Source organism: Lacerta agilis, chromosome 12 (genome assembly GCF_009819535.1).
Source record: "Lacerta agilis isolate rLacAgi1 chromosome 12, rLacAgi1.pri, whole genome shotgun sequence".
Taxonomy (NCBI): Eukaryota; Metazoa; Chordata; class Lepidosauria; order Squamata; family Lacertidae; genus Lacerta; species Lacerta agilis.
In genome coordinates, this window is record NC_046323.1 from 32,766,874 (window position 1) to 32,785,662 (window position 18,789).

The 18,789-nt window shown below is 43.7% G+C and overlaps 1 protein-coding gene across 1 annotated transcript in view; it reads left to right on the forward strand.

Moving 5' to 3' along the window:
* ABCB1 (ATP binding cassette subfamily B member 1) overlaps window positions 1–17,933 on the forward strand; it is a 53,199-nt gene extending 35,266 nt beyond the window's left edge. The window contains exons 17-28 of the mRNA XM_033165402.1: window positions 284–430; window positions 1,810–1,914; window positions 5,112–5,189; window positions 5,934–6,017; window positions 7,434–7,637; window positions 8,101–8,201; window positions 9,934–10,074; window positions 10,922–11,078; window positions 13,399–13,596; window positions 14,988–15,194; window positions 15,644–15,790; window positions 17,402–17,933. Coding sequence (XP_033021293.1) covers window positions 284–430; window positions 1,810–1,914; window positions 5,112–5,189; window positions 5,934–6,017; window positions 7,434–7,637; window positions 8,101–8,201; window positions 9,934–10,074; window positions 10,922–11,078; window positions 13,399–13,596; window positions 14,988–15,194; window positions 15,644–15,790; window positions 17,402–17,608 — 1,776 coding nt within the window. The 3' untranslated portion in view covers window positions 17,609–17,933. The remainder of the gene's footprint in view (window positions 1–283; window positions 431–1,809; window positions 1,915–5,111; window positions 5,190–5,933; window positions 6,018–7,433; window positions 7,638–8,100; window positions 8,202–9,933; window positions 10,075–10,921; window positions 11,079–13,398; window positions 13,597–14,987; window positions 15,195–15,643; window positions 15,791–17,401) is intronic.
* Window positions 17,934–18,789: the final 856 nt, after the last annotated feature.

Here is an 18,789-nt window from a genome sequence, read left to right on the forward strand (position 1 = left end):
TCATTTAAGGGAAGGGTCATAATCTAGTGGTACAGGTTTTGTGTACAGAAAGTCTAATATGCAGTTTAAGAATAGGTGACAAGAATTAGCTCTGCCCGATACCCTGGAGAGACGGTGATAATTGGAATAGACAAAGGTCTACAGGGAGCAAACAGAACCAGGGGCGTTTTCTAGATCAACACCATATTTCTTGTAAAAAGAAAATCAACAAGTATCAAGAGTTTATGAAAGGAAGCCAGAAAAGGACAGAGAGCACTGCATAAAACATTCTCCTGTGTTCTAGAATGAAAATTTGCCCTCAGTTTCATTTGTGAAGATCATGAAGTTGAATGTGTCCGAATGGCCTTACTTTTTGGTGGGAACATTTTCTGCACTCATCAATGGAGCGCTGCAGCCTGCATTTTCAGTCATATTCTCTGAAATCATAGGGGTGAGTATATAGTAAGTTCTGTCTCTGACATCCATTCCAAAACTACATTTAAATGTAGAAAACATTCAGGCCAGAATTGATCCTTCAAGAGAGAAGTTGCATTGAGAAGCTTGGATCTGTGCAGGGGGAAGATTAGGGGGCAGATCCTCTATAGCTGCTGCCCCCGGGGTGAATGTTAGTTGATGATATGGATGGTGGTGAATTTCAATTCAGTTCACATTTAAAGGAAAGCTTCCTGGTTTGCAGTTTTGGAAACAACACAGTAACTGAAATGCAACCATCCTTTGAAATTCACACATCTCCAAAATTTGGAATGCAACGTAATGCCAAGTAATGTGTGCAAAAATGCATTTGCTAGGATAAGGTTTGCCTAAAAATGCACACGTTTGTGAAATGAGTTTATTGGGCAAAATTGTATACAGATGTGGGCTTATTAGGGGAAATTCACACTGGTGAGTTTTCATGAGGAGTTAAAAAAAAAACCACCCACAAACTTACATGGAAATGTGGATAACTGAATTTAAGATTGGATGAATCAAAAGCTGAGAGAAACCAAACCTGACAGATTTTCCCATCCTCAATTGGGGATTACCTTCGCAGATGCAAAATGTAGCGCTTGCTCTTAGGCACTGTAATGTCCCCATGGGGAGGTTCATAATACTCCTGCATTGCTGAGCAGATGTCTGCTCCTACCTTTTTGAACCTGTTCATAAAAATATTTCCAAACTGCCTTTTGGCCCTAACAGCCAGCCCCGCAAGTCAGTGTACCCAAAATATGTGTGTTAAACTGCCTTCAGACCAAACGTTTCCACATTTATTTAGGCAAGCTCAGAATTGGCCTTCTCACTCAAAATGAACTCAGTTTATTGACCATCATAGGAACCTGCTCTTAACTGCCCATGTTTTGAATGTAGCTTGCCAGCCTTTGCACATGACTACTATTATAGAGTCTAATAACAATGGCAAATGCAGACTTGGAAGCCACAAAGATACAGTTCCCCCAGTGGCCCTCTGGGCTACAGCCAATAACAGGAAAAACCCTTCTGGGAGCAACAATTGATACATATTTTTGTTACATCTTTTCAATATATGTCTCTCTTGCAATATTATGTAGCCTCAGGAGAAACATTGCAGCACAATGCAAAGAAAGTCTAAATGAGCAATATCTACCCAGAACATTGTTTTTAGGGTTATTGATATGTACCAGCTAATTAATAACTGATAAGCAGTAATTCATCTGTTTAAAATATTTATATGATTTTACTTTTTATATTGCACATTTTATACTTAAGAGAATGAGTTTCAGTCCAAGTAAGCAAGGTGAAGTTTTTAGAGTAAGTTAATGAAAGAAAATTAACATTGAGATTATTGTTCCATAGATTTTTGCACTGAATGAGCCACACGTAGTACGAGAAAAGAGCAATATGTATTCATTGCTATTCTTAGGCCTTGGGGCTATATCCTTTGTAACATATTTCCTTCAGGTAAGTTTCATTTGCTTTGTTCTTATTGTTTCTGGCCAGATCCTGAAAGTATTCAGAAACTCACAGAACTGATTTTTGTTTTGTTTTGAAGAGGTGACATTACATTTAACCCAAAGAATTTAGATTAATTTTTGAAGAAGGACCAACATAGTGTATTTAATTCTAGAGGATTATATAGTTGCTTTGTGTGCAGAACTATATCAGACATCTTTCAAATTCAGAAGGATCACTGGATAACTGGAGGAAATTCGCAGATGTGCAGAATATTGATTTGTTGAAATTGCAAAACTGCAAATAAGGCAATTTTTTTTGAATGCAACCATGTCTTAGCTGTGCTCAGCATAAGCCTTCCATCAAAATATCCATGATTACATCATAAATGTATCTGATAACAAAACAAGTTATTAATGTCAGAAGCCTTGATCGTAAAACATTGGCTTGAGAGCTTCATCATATGTCCTGTAAATTCTCTTTAGACCCTGAATACAGAACAGTTCTTCTGACTACAGAATAAAGCCCATACACTTGTCATGGGATGCTTTTAGCATTTCCAGCAAGAGCCAGCAGTTTGAGTCTTGAATCTCAAATTCAGTACTGGAAAAACATTCTTTTGGTATTACCATAGACTGATGCAATGCTTGTGTGGCTCAAAGAAAATAGATATTTTGCTTTTGGAAAACATTGTGCTTGGCTGCCATGCCAGTACAACTTATTTTGAATTATTCTGCCCATATTATACATTGTTGTGATTTCCTTCCTGTTATAAGAAAACAATATCCACTTGAGCCATATGGCTCCAGTAGTTTCGGCCAATGGCACGCTCGGAGTATTTTGCAGCCTAGTGCCCCATTGCAGCCCATTCAGAAACCCGGATCAAGATCAGAGGAGAAGAGACAGAAAAGTGGGGATGGAGCTAAACACCAAACCTGTTGATCCCCCTGGCAGGATGAGTATTTTCTCCCGATGCCTCATACAGAATGCAAAGTAGCTAAGTTGCTTGTACTCTGGTTTGTTTACACACACACACACACACACACACACACACACACACACAGAGAGAGAGAGAGAGAGAGAATGTTATTTGTATGCCACCTTTCCATAGTTAAAACCATGCTCAAGGTGGGACTTCCGGCGGCGACGCAATCGCTGGGTGGTCGAGGGCTGCTTCGGGTCCGAAGCGCCCTGTCCATCCCGGGGGTTAGGAGCCCCGCTACCGCAAAGCGGGGCTCCGGTTGGGGTGCGGGAAGAGCGTCCCGCACCCTGGGCTCCCCGGCAGCGCCCGCGGAGGCTCCGAACCCTTCCCTCGCTCCCCCTGTAAAGGGGGAGTGGGGGTGAAGGGACAACGGAGCCGGGCTTCGGGGACATGCCCCAACCGGGATGCAAATGCGGCGACAAAGCCCGCGGTGAGCGTCTAAGTTCTACCTTTGAAGAATGGAGCTAAAGGAACCCGGTGGTCGTGAGTAAAGAATCAGATTAGAAATCGTGCTTTTGGAACGATCCGGGGGGAAGGAGAAAGGCAGCCTGCCTCCCTCCCTTCGAGCTTAAGAATCTAACCAACTTGAGTGATTACTGCTACAGAACTGGCTACAATGTATTTAAAATTGACACATGAGACTGGCAAACTCTTTTTTCGGGAAGCTAACTAGAGGAAAATATCTCCATTTAAAGTTGCGGTATTTGCGCTCCAGCTCAGGAAAATGGCGACGAACAAAGAGGGGAGTAGAAATATAACACCCACTTCCTCCTCCTCTGCCAGTATGCTGGGTTTCGTCCTTGAACTGGTATTGAACTCTGGACTAACGGATGAACAGAGACTCACTGCCTTGAAGGTGGAACTGCTTTATAGAAAAGTCAAAGTCTTGTGTGGGGGTCTGAAATGGAACCAATTGCCCACAGAGGAGGCTTTTAAAACTTTTGACACTTTGGAAGAAAGCCTTGCCAAGGAGCTGAGAGGGTGGATGGAAAGATGGAGAGAAATGAGTGAGCTACTTCGGAGAAGAAATTCGCTTTTTGGGGGTGGCAGCCCCAAGGCGACGTCAAGATTTCTTATATCCAGTCCCCGAGGTGTGAGCTCGGGGGCCAGGGACAGAGAATTAAGGTATTTACAAGAAGAAAAGGAATGTTACAAAGAACCGAAGAAGCTGAGAGATGATGAGATGGACACCTCTGAACTCGTGGCAAGGAGAGGTTTGGACTGTGCCTGGATCTGTGGACGTTTGGAGAGGGAAGCTACATGGAAGTTCAGTGCTGATGCCACCAGGAGAAGAATAATGGACAGAGGGGGTGTGGGGTGAAGCATTAAGTAAAACTTAAAGTAGCCTGATATGGTAAATTGAAATCGGAGGGTGAATACTGTCAACAATATTTTGTTATACTCTTTATTCGAACATGAAAGGAGATATTTCAAGTTTTTATGTTATTAGCAGCAATCTTAAGGATAGAAGAGATAGATTTGATGCGAATGATTTGTGAAGATCTGTGAGGTGGAGTATAAGTAAAGTGAATTTAAGTGGATTAAGTTTATGGATTAAGAGGAGTAAGATTAAGATGTAGATTAAGATAAGAAATCGATAAGAATAAATGAAGAAGAATTATGACGAGGTATCATTATGACGATGCATTCTTAGTAAAATGTTGAAGATATAATTGAATGTAACTATATAATTGAATTTAATTTCTTTTTTCTTTTTTCAGGAGAAATGGTTATAAAATAGATTAAGGATATAAATTCGAAGGTGAAAAGGCAGGGGAAGTCAATGGTCAAGATATGGAAATAGAAACTTTTTTTTTTCTTTTAGAAAGATGTAATAAGAAAACTTGACATTGTTTGTATTTGTTTTATTTGTTTTGCATTTGTTTAATTGTAGGTGTGGGTGTGGGTATATGTTGTTATAGAAAAATGCCAATAAATTCTTATTTAAAAAAAAAAAAAACCATGCTCAAGGTGGCGTACATGAAAAAATACACAATTGCAAACATAAAAAAGTAATCATAAACAATAAAACATCCAAAAGGACACAACCAAATTAAAAATTTATATGTTTTTATATATGCTGTAAGCCACCCAAATGTATTATTATTATTATTATTATTATTATTATTATTATTATTATATCATAATAAGGTATAACATAAAGATACAAAAAATAATATCAAAACCAGCAGCATCCAATTATGCAGAAAACCTTCTCTTTCAGGGTTTCACCTTTGGCAGAGCTGGAGAGATCCTTACAATGAAGATTCGCTACATGGGATTCCAAGCAATGCTTAGACAGGTACGGTATTCTAAGGGAGAGGTTTGTTTGCTAGCACGTTTGTCCTGCGCTAGCCCAATAAATGGGTTGCAATATTGAAATGTGCCGCCGCCGCCACCCCTCCCAACACTGCAATAAGCAATCATTCACAACTAGTTTGGGGAATATGTGGCCCTTTGGATGTCACTGAGCTGCAATTCCCATCAGCTCTAGTAATATGGCCAGGGATAATGGGAGTTGTAGTTCAGCAACAAATCAAGGGCAAAAGGTTCCCCACACCTGATCTACAGCCCACATCCAAGAAAATCACCCAAGTAGTTCCTTACATCTGGGAGGGGGTTGAGTTGTGTTCCTTGAACAGCAACTTTCTTTAGTGGTAAATTGCATTTGAAAGTGTCTAAACTAAGAAGTCTACATGGCATTGAGATCTGGTGTTCAAAGGGGGGGAAATTACTCATACAAACCCTTAATTAGTTGTATGACTCTCAGCCAACATGTTTGGAAACCTCTGAGCTCAGAAACCACAAGAGCGTGATGGACTCAATATGTCTATTTAGATGCGGGGGGTGGGGGGTGGAATCTGTTGACTTCACTGGATTTTAGGAATTGGTTACCAGGTGCAAGACTACAACTCTGCAAATGAATAATGACCCTAATTAAATATATATATCTTGCTCTCCAGAATCTGAACAGCAAAAACTAGATTTGCAATGCTATTGTAGCTAGGAATGTGTTGGTACCTTAAAATGTATTGTGTATTTCTAGGATGTTGCTTGGTTTGATGACCCTAAAAACAATACTGGAGCGTTGACTACAAGACTTGCTCTTGATGCTTCTGAAGTAAAAGGTGTAAGTAATACACATCTGTATTTTCATTCTCTTAATAATTCTAGTTGTCTTGTAGGCTATCCAGTGCAACTCTCACGCCTGAGTTCCACACTTGATGCTAACTCAGTTTGTACATGGCACTAAACCATAATTTAGTCATTTCCAGTTGTGCGTTTCAAAGACGCTCCCCATGAGAGATGACTAAAGCAAGAGGCTTAAATAGGCTAGACTCACAGGCAACTTGGTTGGGTTCTTGTGCAGTTGGAAAGTTTATCAAAAACTGAGAAGTAGTTTTTGCAGAAACCCTGGATATAGGCATCACTTCTGCGATGTTGAACTTGACTCAAAGTTGGGTGAGCTGTCCAGGTCTAGCAAAGCTCTCCAGGGAAGCAGGGAAACAATATGAGAACATACCTTGGACAGCTCCAAAGTGGCCCTTCTGGCGGAAGCTTTCTTTTTCCTAAGGCAGCTACAGAAAACACTCTGTGACTGAGGATATAATAGTATTGCAGTGATACATTCTCTGAGTTAGAGAAGGATAGCAGGACTTTGTCCTCCAGATGAATAAGGAAGGGGGATGAATAAGTGACTGGCAGTTCTCTTCCCCAACCCCCAACAAGGAAGTAGCATGAATCTCACTCGTCAGAGTATTCCTCTTCTCGCTTCAACACCCATTGGCTCCAGCTAGCATAACTAGTGATCAAAGATGATGGGAGGTGTAATTTAACAACATATGGAGGTTCCTAGGTTACCCATTGCTAATTTAGAGAAACCAGCTTCCACCAAGTTTCTCTACTCACCCCTTGCTTCTAGGTCAAGGTTTCTGAAACAAATTTTTTGCCATGTGCTTCCTTTGCCCTTCACAGAGCAATGCATAGTTTCAGAGGCAGCACTGAAGGGTATGATAAAGCCTTTGGAGGAGAGAGACTATGGGGTTTCTGTAATATTTACTTACTTATTTACTCCATTTATATCCTTCCTTTGATCCAAGAAGCTCAGGGCAGCATACATGGTTCCCCCCACCACCACCATGATTTTATCCTCCCAACAGCCCTGTGAGGTAGGTTAGTCTGAAATACAGTGTGTGGCTCAAGGTTTTGTTACAAATATACAAACAGACTATTTTGGAGACAAACAGGAACTACTGCAGTGGTCAGCAAATATGCTAACCTTGCATCAGATTCCAAGAACAACTTTCTGTAACCAAAGATACTTCATCTTCAGTAAGTGTGCAGCAATTTGCCCTAAATTCTCCCTCTGTTTCATTCTTCTCAAATACAAATGGGAAAAACCTGCCTTTTCCTACTAGCTGAGGAATGGCATGTTCACAACTCTGGTAGGCATTGTATTCCAAAAGCCACAGAGAGATGTCCAGGTATCAGGAACATGCGATCCCCCAACTGATTAATACCTTTTATTTCCCCCTCCTTCATTCAGGCTACAGGGGCCAGGCTAGGTATGCTTGCCCAAAACATTGCTAACCTTGGGACAGGAATAATTATATCATTGGTGTATGGCTGGCAGCTGACCCTTGTCATCTTGGCTGTTGTGCCGCTTGTTGCCATTGGAGGACTCATTGAAATGAGAATGTTGGCTGGACATGCCAGGAAAGATAAGAAGGAACTTGAAGGCGCAGGGAAGGTAAGTACCTGTTAAACCATTCCCTCTGACAACAAACACAGCTGTTTGAGTGCCACCAGAATTGAAACCAAAACAGGGATGCTGAGAAACAAGAGGATGATGTCTGTGCTTCATGAGGCTGAAAACCAAAGAAGAGCCAGCTAGAAAGTGAAAGGATCCTGCACTTTCCATATCCCCTCCCTTCTGCAGGTGCTTTAATGTGGGGTCAGAGTGCCATTTTGAGCGAAGAGAAGAAGTTCCACTATAGTAGACTTGCTGGGCTGTGACTGGTTCTTGGAAACAATTATGCACTGGTGCCTGTAACTGCTCCTTGAAGATCAGCCTGGAGCACTTTAGAATCAGTGGAGAGCCACACTATAAGAGTGTGCTGGTCTTTTGCTCTTTATAGCTCTTTCCTCAAGAAAGTCATACTTGGGGAAACTTGCTGCTTTCCCACTAGCCAGTGTGTTTATCTCTCTTACAGATTGCAACAGAAGCAATAGGGAATATCCGAACAGTTGTTTCCCTTACTCAGGAAATAAGATTTGAACAAATGTATGGAGAAAATCTGCAAGGACCATACAGGTAAACAGATAGTGAAGGTTTTGATCACCTCTTGAAATGACATGGTTAGGATGTTGCTGTTAAGTCTGGATCCAACTTTTTAATTCTCAGGACAATTACTTTTCATGTTTGCGCCAGACTTAACACTGCTGTCCTAACCATGCCTTCTCGGACGTTAGTGCTGTTGAATTTGGTGGGGCTTACTTCCAAGTCATGCCTAAGAGTAGACCCATTGAGCTCATTCTTAAGTATGACTCAGCCTGAATCCAACCCCAAATGTTTTGTCTTTGAGTTCCTTCTTGCGGCTTGTTCAGATGGTGGCCAAGCAGTCTTGCCTTTGCCTCTCAGGTGCTACTCTTGAGAAATCTAGCTGCCCATTTGGTGGGAGGGAAGGAATGTCGAAACTGCTCTCAAGAGTTATGAGCCATCTCTTGTCAAATTTAATAGAACTTACTCAGGACTTGTACGGTTTTTGGAGATACGGTCTTCCTAAGGCAGATGCATTTTATATAGCTTCTGGTTCTGCCATAGAACAAAGACTTTTTGGATCTCTGTTATAAACAAAACTGGTTTTCCCAGTAGTAATGTACGGAAGTGAGAGCTGGACCATAAAGAAGGCTGATCGCCGAAGAATTGATGCTTTTGAATTATGGTGCTGGAGGAGACTCTTGAGAGTCCCATGGACTGCAAGAAGATCAAACCTATCCATTCTCAAAGAAATCAGCCCTGAGTGCTCACTTGAAGGACAGATCCTGAAGTTGAGGCTCCAGTACTTTGGCCACCTCATGAGAAGACTCCCTGGAAAAGACCCTGATGTTGGGAAAGATGGAGGGCACAAGGAGAAGGGGACGACAGAGGATGAGATGGTTGGACAGTGTTCTCGAGGCGACTGGCATGAGTTTGGCAGTGAGGGATAGGTGTGCCTGGCGTGCTCTGGTCCATGGGGTCACGAAGAGTCGGACACGACTGAACGACTGAACAACAACAACAACAACAAACAAGACTATCGCAGGATCTGAACTGCCATTTGACCAAATAATTATATATTGTTAAAATCTTATTCAAAATATTGCTTTATTATAAGATACCGAATTACTAATTCACTTCTTGACTGCTGCTTGCATAGCTTTAAGCTTCAAATGAAAAAAAGAAAACCTCTCCTACTCTGGATGAATAGCTTTTAAGAGTAGCCCTCCAGGCCTCTCTGTCTGGCCCTTGGAACTCTCTGCAAGCCACGCCTCTCACTGGTCATCATGCTTTGCCTCTGATGCAGCCTTGCCTGGCTGCAAGGTGTCCTTGAGTCTGATAATTGCTCTACCTTCACTGGCATATGGCCTCCGGAAATTTGCCCAGAACCTGAAAAAGGTTCCCCACCACTGGTGTCATTAGTTCTGAGACTGGCAAACATCCAGAGCTAAATTTCAGAGTCCTGGGCGAGATTTACAGTTATATTGAACTCATAGCTACCCTTCAGTCCATAGTATCAAGGACAACTTACCTATATTTGCGTGCCAGTGCTGTGCATATTCCTGCCTCCCATTCTAGCAGCAAAAAATGATGTGATCTGTGGGAAATGTGAGTGGCAGGTAGGTAGTTGCACTGCAGCAGGGAGTTCATCTAGCTGGCCTTATGGTTCTTTCATATTCTAGGGCTGTTGCATCTCATACACAGCTTCCCACATTTTATATTGAGACGGCCATAATGTGTGCATCAACACACAAATAAGCAAAACACCCTTCATCTCTTGTTACAGGAATTCCTTAAGGAAAGCGCATATCCACGGACTAACTTACGGCGTTTCCCAAGGCATTATGTACTTCACCTACGCTGCTTGTTTTCGATTTGGTGCCTTCCTTGTGGAAGAGACAGGCATGCAATTTAAGGACGTTTTCTTGTAAGATCTCTGTTGCTTTTCTTTTTATTTGTGGTTTAAAAGAAACAAATTATTATGAAATCAGCAGTAATATAGGTGTGGATTTTCCTGTGTTTTACGAGGGCTTGGGGTTGCTTTCTCAGTTGATATATGGGCTGGATCAGGCTGGATCCATTTCCTGAAATCAAAGCTGTGCAATTGATGGAGGAGAACTCATGCCTCCCTGCTGCCCCCTGACCCCAGACAAAACTGGCCTGTTCTGGGGCCTGTTGGGTGTTTGCATGTGAGTCCAGCATTTGCATTGGCTCTATGCACTTAAAACCCAATGGCCCTGGACCTGAAATGCATACTCTGTACCCCAAAGCCAATATGGGAATTAATGGTTTCTTTGGAGGTCCACATGCTGGGTTTTACACATGTATGTCAGATTACTGGCCCGTTAGGCCAAGGGTGGCCAACCTGTGGACCTGTTGGACTCCAATTCCCATCAGCCCCAGCCATCATGCCAACAGTCTGGGACGATGGGATTTGTAGTCTCACATCTTCTAGAGGGTCACAGGTTGGGCACCTAATCTAGTGTAAAATTGTCTATTTTGACTTGCAAAGACTCCCTGGGGTCTTAGGCAGAGGACTTTCACATCAGTGCTATCTACGTCTTCTAATGGGAAGTGCCGATATTTGAACCTAGGACAAGTGCATTAGTAAAGGACAAAGTCTTGTTCCCCTTGTTGCATGTAACCTTCATCAGAGAGATCAAAGTAAATGCATTACAAAAATGGAATCAGGGTACAAAATTTAAACTATTATTATTATTATTATTATTATTATTATTATTATTATTAAATATTTATTTTGTTTGCACTTCTAGGGTATTCTCATGCATTGTCTTTGGTGCCATGGCGCTAGGACAGACAGCTTCATTTACACCAGACTATGCCAAAGCGAAGATATCTGCAGCTCACATGTTCCAGCTGTTTGAGACTGTACCCTTAATAGACAATTACAGTGTTGAAGGACACAAGCCTGTAAGTTGATCCCTGGGCATTTATATATTACCTTCCAACAAAACACAGAAAAAGTTTCAGCACTTGAGTTTATTGTCTTCTGGGTTTGAAGCTTATGAGCGATTCATTGATGGATCCAGAGAATTTGAATTTGTGCCATTTTCTTCCTATTGATGTAGTCTTAACACATTTCCATTGTCCTTCTCTGTTTAAATTATATATAGGCTTTGTTCATGGTCCAAGCTAAGATGCAGTTTTTAATGGGCATGCTAGAGACATACGGGCCTTCAGTGCTGAGTCACTTACTGTATTTGATTGATTGATTGATTGATTGATTTAAAAGCACTTCTAAACCACACAACATTTCAAAAATCTCTGAGCAGTGTACACTATGTATGATATAGCAACAGTATCCATTAAAATGAAAACACAACCTGATGCCAATGAAACAACAATATAAAACCATATAAAAGTAACTGTGACAGAAATTCAGGAAATTCATTCACATAAATCATAGTCCATTCTTATGATCAAGGAAAGCCTGGGCAAAAAAGTAAGTCTTTATAAGATGCCTGAAACAACTGATGGTTGATGCTTCATGCAAGACAGAGGGAGGGGCATTTTGCAGTACAGGGTAATAGCAACGAATGTCTGTTCTCGGGTATCGCCCAATGATATTTTGTAGGGTGTGGTACCATTGCCCCAGATGATCTAGGTGATTTTAATGGTCTCTGCCAGTACAGGCCATCTTTCAGGTAGCCTGGTCTACATTGATTCAGAACTTTATATGGTAAGGACAATACCTTGGACATAGCCCAGTAGCTGATTGACAGCTAGTGTAGTTCCCACAGCACAGGTGCAATAGATATACCTCCAGGCGCTCTGCTCATCAACCTAAGCCACAACATTATGGACCAACCCAGCACATTACAGTACTCTAATCATGAGGTTACCGGTGCATGAATCAACAGTGTCTAAGCTACCCTTGTCCACAAACTTATGAATCTATACCATACTCCAAGTGATGCCCGTTGCAGTCTTGGATGGCCACTACAACAAAGTGCCATATACAGACTTTGTATTTGTGGTCAACTGCAGGGGGAAGACGTCACTCTGTTAGCCTGCCCCTTATTTAGAGAGCCAAGAGATCACTTTCTGAAACATTTGTTCACCCAAACAAGCAAATACACCCAAGCAGAAATGGTCCAGTTTCTTTTGAGTGACTATAATAGCTTTGTTACACACACACACACACACACACAGAGAGAGAGAGAGAGAGAGAGAGAGAGAGAAAGAGAGAATGTGGCCCTTTATGCACTGGCTGCAAAATAATAATAATAATAATCAGGAAACATGAGAAAGATAAACTCATTATAAATTGTGGTGATTCAGAGGTATAATTTGAAAGCAAGCTTGGTTTGAGTTAGTTGGTTCTCTGGTAACTTCTCTTTTACGTTTTGGATGTTATAGATGTACTAGTGGTTTAAACCCGTTAAAATAACGGGTGCTAGAACATATGCGGGAGCGCGGCATCCCTATTCGGCCTCCGGAGCGTCGGCGCTCTGCGGGGCGGGCTGTTCTGCGCCGCTCCCGGGCCGCTAGTCCTCGGGGCCCCGAGTCAGACGGTGGCTGCAGCAGCTGTGGCAGCACAGCGTCCCTCGTCGGCCTCCGGAGCGTCGGCGCTCCATGGGGTGGGCTGCTCTGCGCTGCTCCTGGGCCACTAGTCCTTGGGGCTCCAAGTCAGACGGCGGCTGCAGCAGCTGTGCCAGCGTGGCCTCCTTTCTCGGCCTCCCCTCGTCCTCTGGAGCGCCGGCATTCTGATTCAACCGCCCCGCTTCAACTGCCGCCGCTGCTCCCGCCCCGATCTCTCTGCTCCAATCCCTGTGTCCGTGGGGCACATGCGCAGTAGCGCAAACTCAGAGACACACGGAATGGACGCAGAGACACTTGGGTTTTATATATATAGATGAGCTATATTGTTTTATTGGTACTATGGGTTTGTCATGGCCCTTAATGAGAACAATAAACTTACATCATTTAGTTTAAAAGCACAGTTCCTGTACCATACTTGTCCTTCGGCCACCCATATTCATGCAGGGAGTCAGCTCTCAATCCCAACTACTCCTATAAAACACTCAGATTTCCAATTTTCAAAATCATGTGAGATGCAGAGATGGAGCTGTACTTTCTCATAACATCAAGGGGATGTTGCAAATACCTCTGTGTCCGTGTCAGTTCCACCCCTTCATCCAGTGCATTTCCAGTGCACTAGGTGCTAACATGGAATTGCTCAGCCATTTTTCCCCCTGTAACAGGCAGGTCTTGTTTATTATCATTCTAGGACGACTTTAGCGGCAATGTCGCATTTAAGCAAGTAGCCTTCAAGTATCCTACCCGGCCTGATGTCTCGGTACTCGAAGGACTGAGTGTGGCAGTAGAGAAGGGGCAGACCTTGGCTCTCGTCGGAAGCAGCGGCTGTGGAAAGAGCACTCTGGTCCAGTTGCTCGAAAGATTCTATGACCCCCTCAGTGGAGAAGTGGTAAATTACTCGGCTGAGTTTTCCGCACAATAGGAACGCAGAATATATTATGTAACGGTCGTTCTCATCCATTTCATACCAGGGATGCACCTTTTCACTCGCAAAATGGGGCAAAGTTTGAGGCTGCATACAAACCATACACTGGAAGTACATGAGAACTGTAGTTTGTGAAGGGTGCTGGAAATTGTAACTCGGGGAGGGAGTAAACTACGGTTCCCATAATTGTTTGAGGAAGCTATGACTGTTAAAGTGATACGAGTGTTATAACATGTATGGTGTGTATGTGACCTATCTGTAAAATATTTCTAATGCATTAACGCACTGCAAGGTATTCTAGATGTATGGGGCTGTAGCCGGCATTTTTTAGACAGATGTTCTGCCTACCTGTTTTCGTTTTTTGGATTGACATATTTTTTTTATCTGTTACAAAAAGCAGGCACTGCAGGCAGCTCTTTTGGATCTGGGCTGAGAGTTAGGCAGCCACCTCTGCTCTGCTATGGCTCCTCAGTCTCCCTGCTCCTCCTCCAGGCTGCAGCTGGTACTGCAAAATGCAGTTTCAACCCTGCTTGGAACTCTCATGCCACTTGTCGTTTGACCCAGGGCCGTCTTAAGTAAATCCGGCGCCCTGGTGTGAAGATTCCTCCAGCGCCCCTCGCGCTCCGCCGGGCAGAGCCAGGCGCAGCGGGCAGCCGGAGGACACGGAGGGGCGGGTGGGGATGCTGCCAGCTATGCTCCACCTCTGCCTCTGCCTGCTCAGCCGAAGTGGCGGTGCGGCACTGCCGTCCAGGGAGCCCTGGCTGCAGTGCCGACGGGAGGCTCGCTGACAGCCTCCCCACATCAGCAGCCCGAGAAGAGGTGGGCAAGAGCGGCGCTGGAGGGCGCAGGCGCCCTCCTCAGGCCGTGTCGCATTGCGCCAGTAGCCTCAATGGTTAAGACGTCCCTGGTTTGACCCAGAATGATTTGCTTTAGGTGGGGTTGTAACCTGTGTCCCCTGCACCCCCGAGACTGTAGGACAACTCCCAACAGGCCGAGGCAACATGGTCAATGGTCAGGGATGATGCAGTTTATTGGTATCTGAAGAGCCAAAGGTTTCCTAACCACTGACCTATTGCCACCTGGTGAATTCCATGACAAGATGATATTTAAACCATGGCTTTCCTGGTTCAAGGGCTGTATAATCCTGCTTACCTGAATGAGCAGACATGGTTAGGACTGCAGCCTAAGTCTTACCTAAACTCTCAAGTTTTCACCTGTTATCAAAATGAATTGGAATAGTGTTTGAAACATCAGACAGTACTTTTAAACAACTCGTTAACTGCGCACTAATGCGTAACAGAAATGTTCATTAACAGTACCCTGCTTCATAAAACTGACCAAGTCTTCTTTTCCAGCTACTGGATGGCAACGGTGCAACGCAGTTAAATGTCCAGTGGCTGCGATCCCAGATTGGAATCGTCTCCCAAGAACCAGTCCTGTTTGACTGCACTATTGCAGAGAACATTGCGTATGGAGATAACAGCAGAAAGGTGTCCTTTGATGAGATCGTTGAAGTAGCCAAAGCAGCAAACATCCATGCCTTCATTGATAGCTTACCAGATGTAAGTGCATAAGAACTTAAGACGATCCTGCTGCATGTACGTACATACACACTCACACTTCGGAAATGTTGGTGAAGAAGAAGAGTTTGGATTTGATATCCCGCTTTATCACGAAGGAGTCTCAAAGCAGCTAACATTCTCCTTTCCCTTCCCCCCCCCCACAACAAACACTCTGTGAGGTGAGTGGGACTGAGAGACTTCAGAGAAGTGTGACTAGCCCAAGGTCACCCAGCAGCTGCATGTGGAGGAGCGGGGACGCGAACCCAGTTCACCAGATTACGAGTCTACCACTCTTAACCACTACACCACACTGGCTTTGAACTAGTGACAAAAAATAAAACTAAAGTCCTATTATGTTGCTGGCATATCTAATGGGACTGAGATAGATAGAAGTATAATGCTAATATAAACCTGTCTTTATTGAATTTATAATATTTTTTTGCACATAGAAATACAACACTCCTGTAGGTGACAAAGGGACTCAGCTCTCTGGGGGTCAAAAACAACGCATTGCTATTGCTCGTGCTCTCATCCGCCAGCCAAGAATTCTGCTACTGGATGAAGCAACCTCTGCACTTGATACTGAAAGTGAAAAGGTAAGTGATTGTATTTATATTAGGTGCATTAAAGGCATGGGCTGCTAGTTATCATGGTTTCACTTTATAGCATACCAGGGTCTTGCTTTGCAACAGTTCCAGCGTAACTGGGTGAATGGACAATAGTTATTTGTATAGTAGCACTTTGAAGTATTCAAAGTGTCTTGCATATTGTCATGCTGCTGGCAACAAGCCTGCAAGCTAAGTTAGCATTATCTCCCATAGCAGAGGCGGGCAATTGGGAGGGACATCACCTTGCTGAAGGCCAAATTTATAGCTCAGCCTCTTAACCCGTATGTTACACCACCTCAATTGTGGCTACCTAAGAACTAGAGAGTGCAAGTAGATAAATAGGTAGGCCTACTGCTCCGGCAGGAAGGTAAACGGTGTTTCCGTGCACTGCTCTGGTTCGCCAGAAGCGGCTTTGTCATGCTGGCCACGACCTGGAAGCTGTACGCCGACTCCCTCGGCCAGTAATGTGAGATGAGCACCGCAACCCCAGAGTTGTCCACGACTGGACCTAATGGTCAGGGGTCCCTTTAAGAACTAGAGAGGGGCTAGCAGGCCAATACCCTGGGCAGTTGGCATTTTGGTTGGCATCTCTCTCTCTCTCGGAAGACAATGGAGGAGTGTGCCTTTGGGGGTGAAATCAAACTGTTGGAAGGTTACAGCACCTGTTGTGGCTGTAGAGACCAATGCAGGAGAGACATGTTTTGTTGCAACTGGAGCATCTGGTTGTGTAGCTGCAGCTGCTCCACAGTGTTTCTTCTCTCTGCGCTCCCTCTCAGCAGTCATTCCTTCTCTGGTCTCTGCCATGAATATACATCTTGACTGTCTCCAGTCACTGCGGTCGCCTGCGGTGTTGACCTACCAGCCTGTGTGTCATGTTTGCGAAGATCTTTGTAACACAGAGTTGGTCTGCCAATGTCTCACTGGATGGTGTCCTGCATGTTCTCATGGAAGGACACCGTCATCTTGTTGAGCTTAGGTGGGCACCCTATCTAGTTGTGAAGAGTCTTTTACAGCTGATGAGATCAAATGCCTTCGCCAGGTCTATGAAGGCATCTCTGCTCTCAGCATTTCTCCTGCAACCGGTGCAGTGAGGAAATTGTTTACCTCTGAACTCTAAAGCCACATTTTGACTCGGGATGGCTCCTGTCAGCGAGTGAGTGTAATCTGAGCCAAAGGGAGATTCCATGGTAGTTGTTGCAGTCATGGCAGTCACCCTTATTCATGTTGAGAGTCACAATGCTGGAGCCGTGCATGTCTTGTAACACTCTGGTATTCAACTAAAACAAAAGGGCAGGTGGAATACTGTCTGATTGTACAGCAGGCCTTTCCCCCCTCTACTCTGCTTGCAAATACCTTGCACCACCCCCAAATCTGCCCCTGGTTCCCCAGTCCTGGCCATGATTTGTTATGATCTTAGGTGGTAGAAGGCTCTTCGTTCTTACTATGGTTGCTCATTATTTTTCCGGTGGTGCATTTATAAGAATGTTCAGTTATGAAAGCTTACACGATTTCCTCATTGTGGTGAATTTCCCTTATATGGTGAAATATTGTTCAGTACTTGTATCTCAAGTAAACCCTTTCCATTTCTGTTTCCAACAGGTTGTCCAAGAGGCTCTGGATAAAGCCAGACAAGGCCGCACCTGCATTGTAATAGCTCACCGCTTATCGACAGTGCAGAACGCGGACAGTATAGCAGTGATCCAGAACGGGAAAGTCAAAGAACAAGGAACACATCAACAGCTACTGGCTGCAAAAGGAATCTATTACGCTCTAGTCAATGTTCAGGCAGGAACGGCCCCTGCATAAATTAAAACAAAAGCAAAATATTGCTAAAGCCGAATTCACTTCTTGAGACAGCGATTGCAAGAGGCACTGCTTGTACTATCACCATATTAAACAAAATAAACCAGTATTGGTGAATGGGCTGAATTGCAGCAAGGCTTCTCAAAGCGAAGCTTTTCCTATCTTGATCCATTTTCTACAGCAGCGTGTGCTTACCTTTTGTTCTCAGCTGTCTAGACTCTAGAGAGAGACACGTTCGCTGTACTTTCTCAAAAGTTACAAGGACTTTGCTTAAAAATACACACACCTGAAAGTGAAAGAACAAGAGACAAATCCCTCCCCCTTCCTTGCACCGTGGAAGCCAGGACTACAGACCAAGAAGATACGTTGACATCTGAATGCCTAACTGAAGTAAAAACAACTATTATCTACTAATTTAAAAATGGACAGTTGTGCCGGAGCAACACTGGTGAGTACTCTGAAAGCCAACTATTTTGGATTCTCGGTGAAAAGGGTTTTTATGAAGTCTCAGTTGGTGATTGTCAAAATTCCTGGATTGACCTTGGGATGGCTGCAGTGGAAACCTCACCCCAAACTGTTTTTTTTTTTAAAAAAAAAAATGAAGCAGCATTAAACATGTTTCTTTATAGCTTCCTCACAATGTACTGGGAAGCAAATCTACTTGTGTGGCTGTTTTCATTCGAGACTCCTGAAGACCATAGAGCCTGACCTAGCTAGACTGTCCCCCTCCCCACAAATGGGCCAGTCAACAGCAACTGCCTGTGGGAAAGAAACTTTTAAAGCTTTGGTGGGCATTGCTACACTCTGTGGTAACAAATCCTGCAGTTAAACTAAGAGCTGCATGAGTAACTCCCTTCTGTTCCTTAGTAGAGGACTCCAGCTTCTCCAGAATATGCCTAATTTTTATACACAAAATATATCCCTACCTACCCACTTTTTCTTCTAAGCTAAAGCCCCCAACTGTTGTCACCTTTCATAGAATCAGGGAAGGTACCTCAAAAGTCATCTAGTCCTACCCCCTGCAATGCAGCAATCTCAACTAAAGAATCCATGGTGGGTGGCCATCCAACCTCTGCTTAAAAACCTCCAAAGGGGGACAGTCCACCACCTCTGAGGGAGACTGTTCTACTGTTGAACAACTCATCCCGTCAGGAAGTTCGTCCTGATCTTTAGTCGGAATCGAA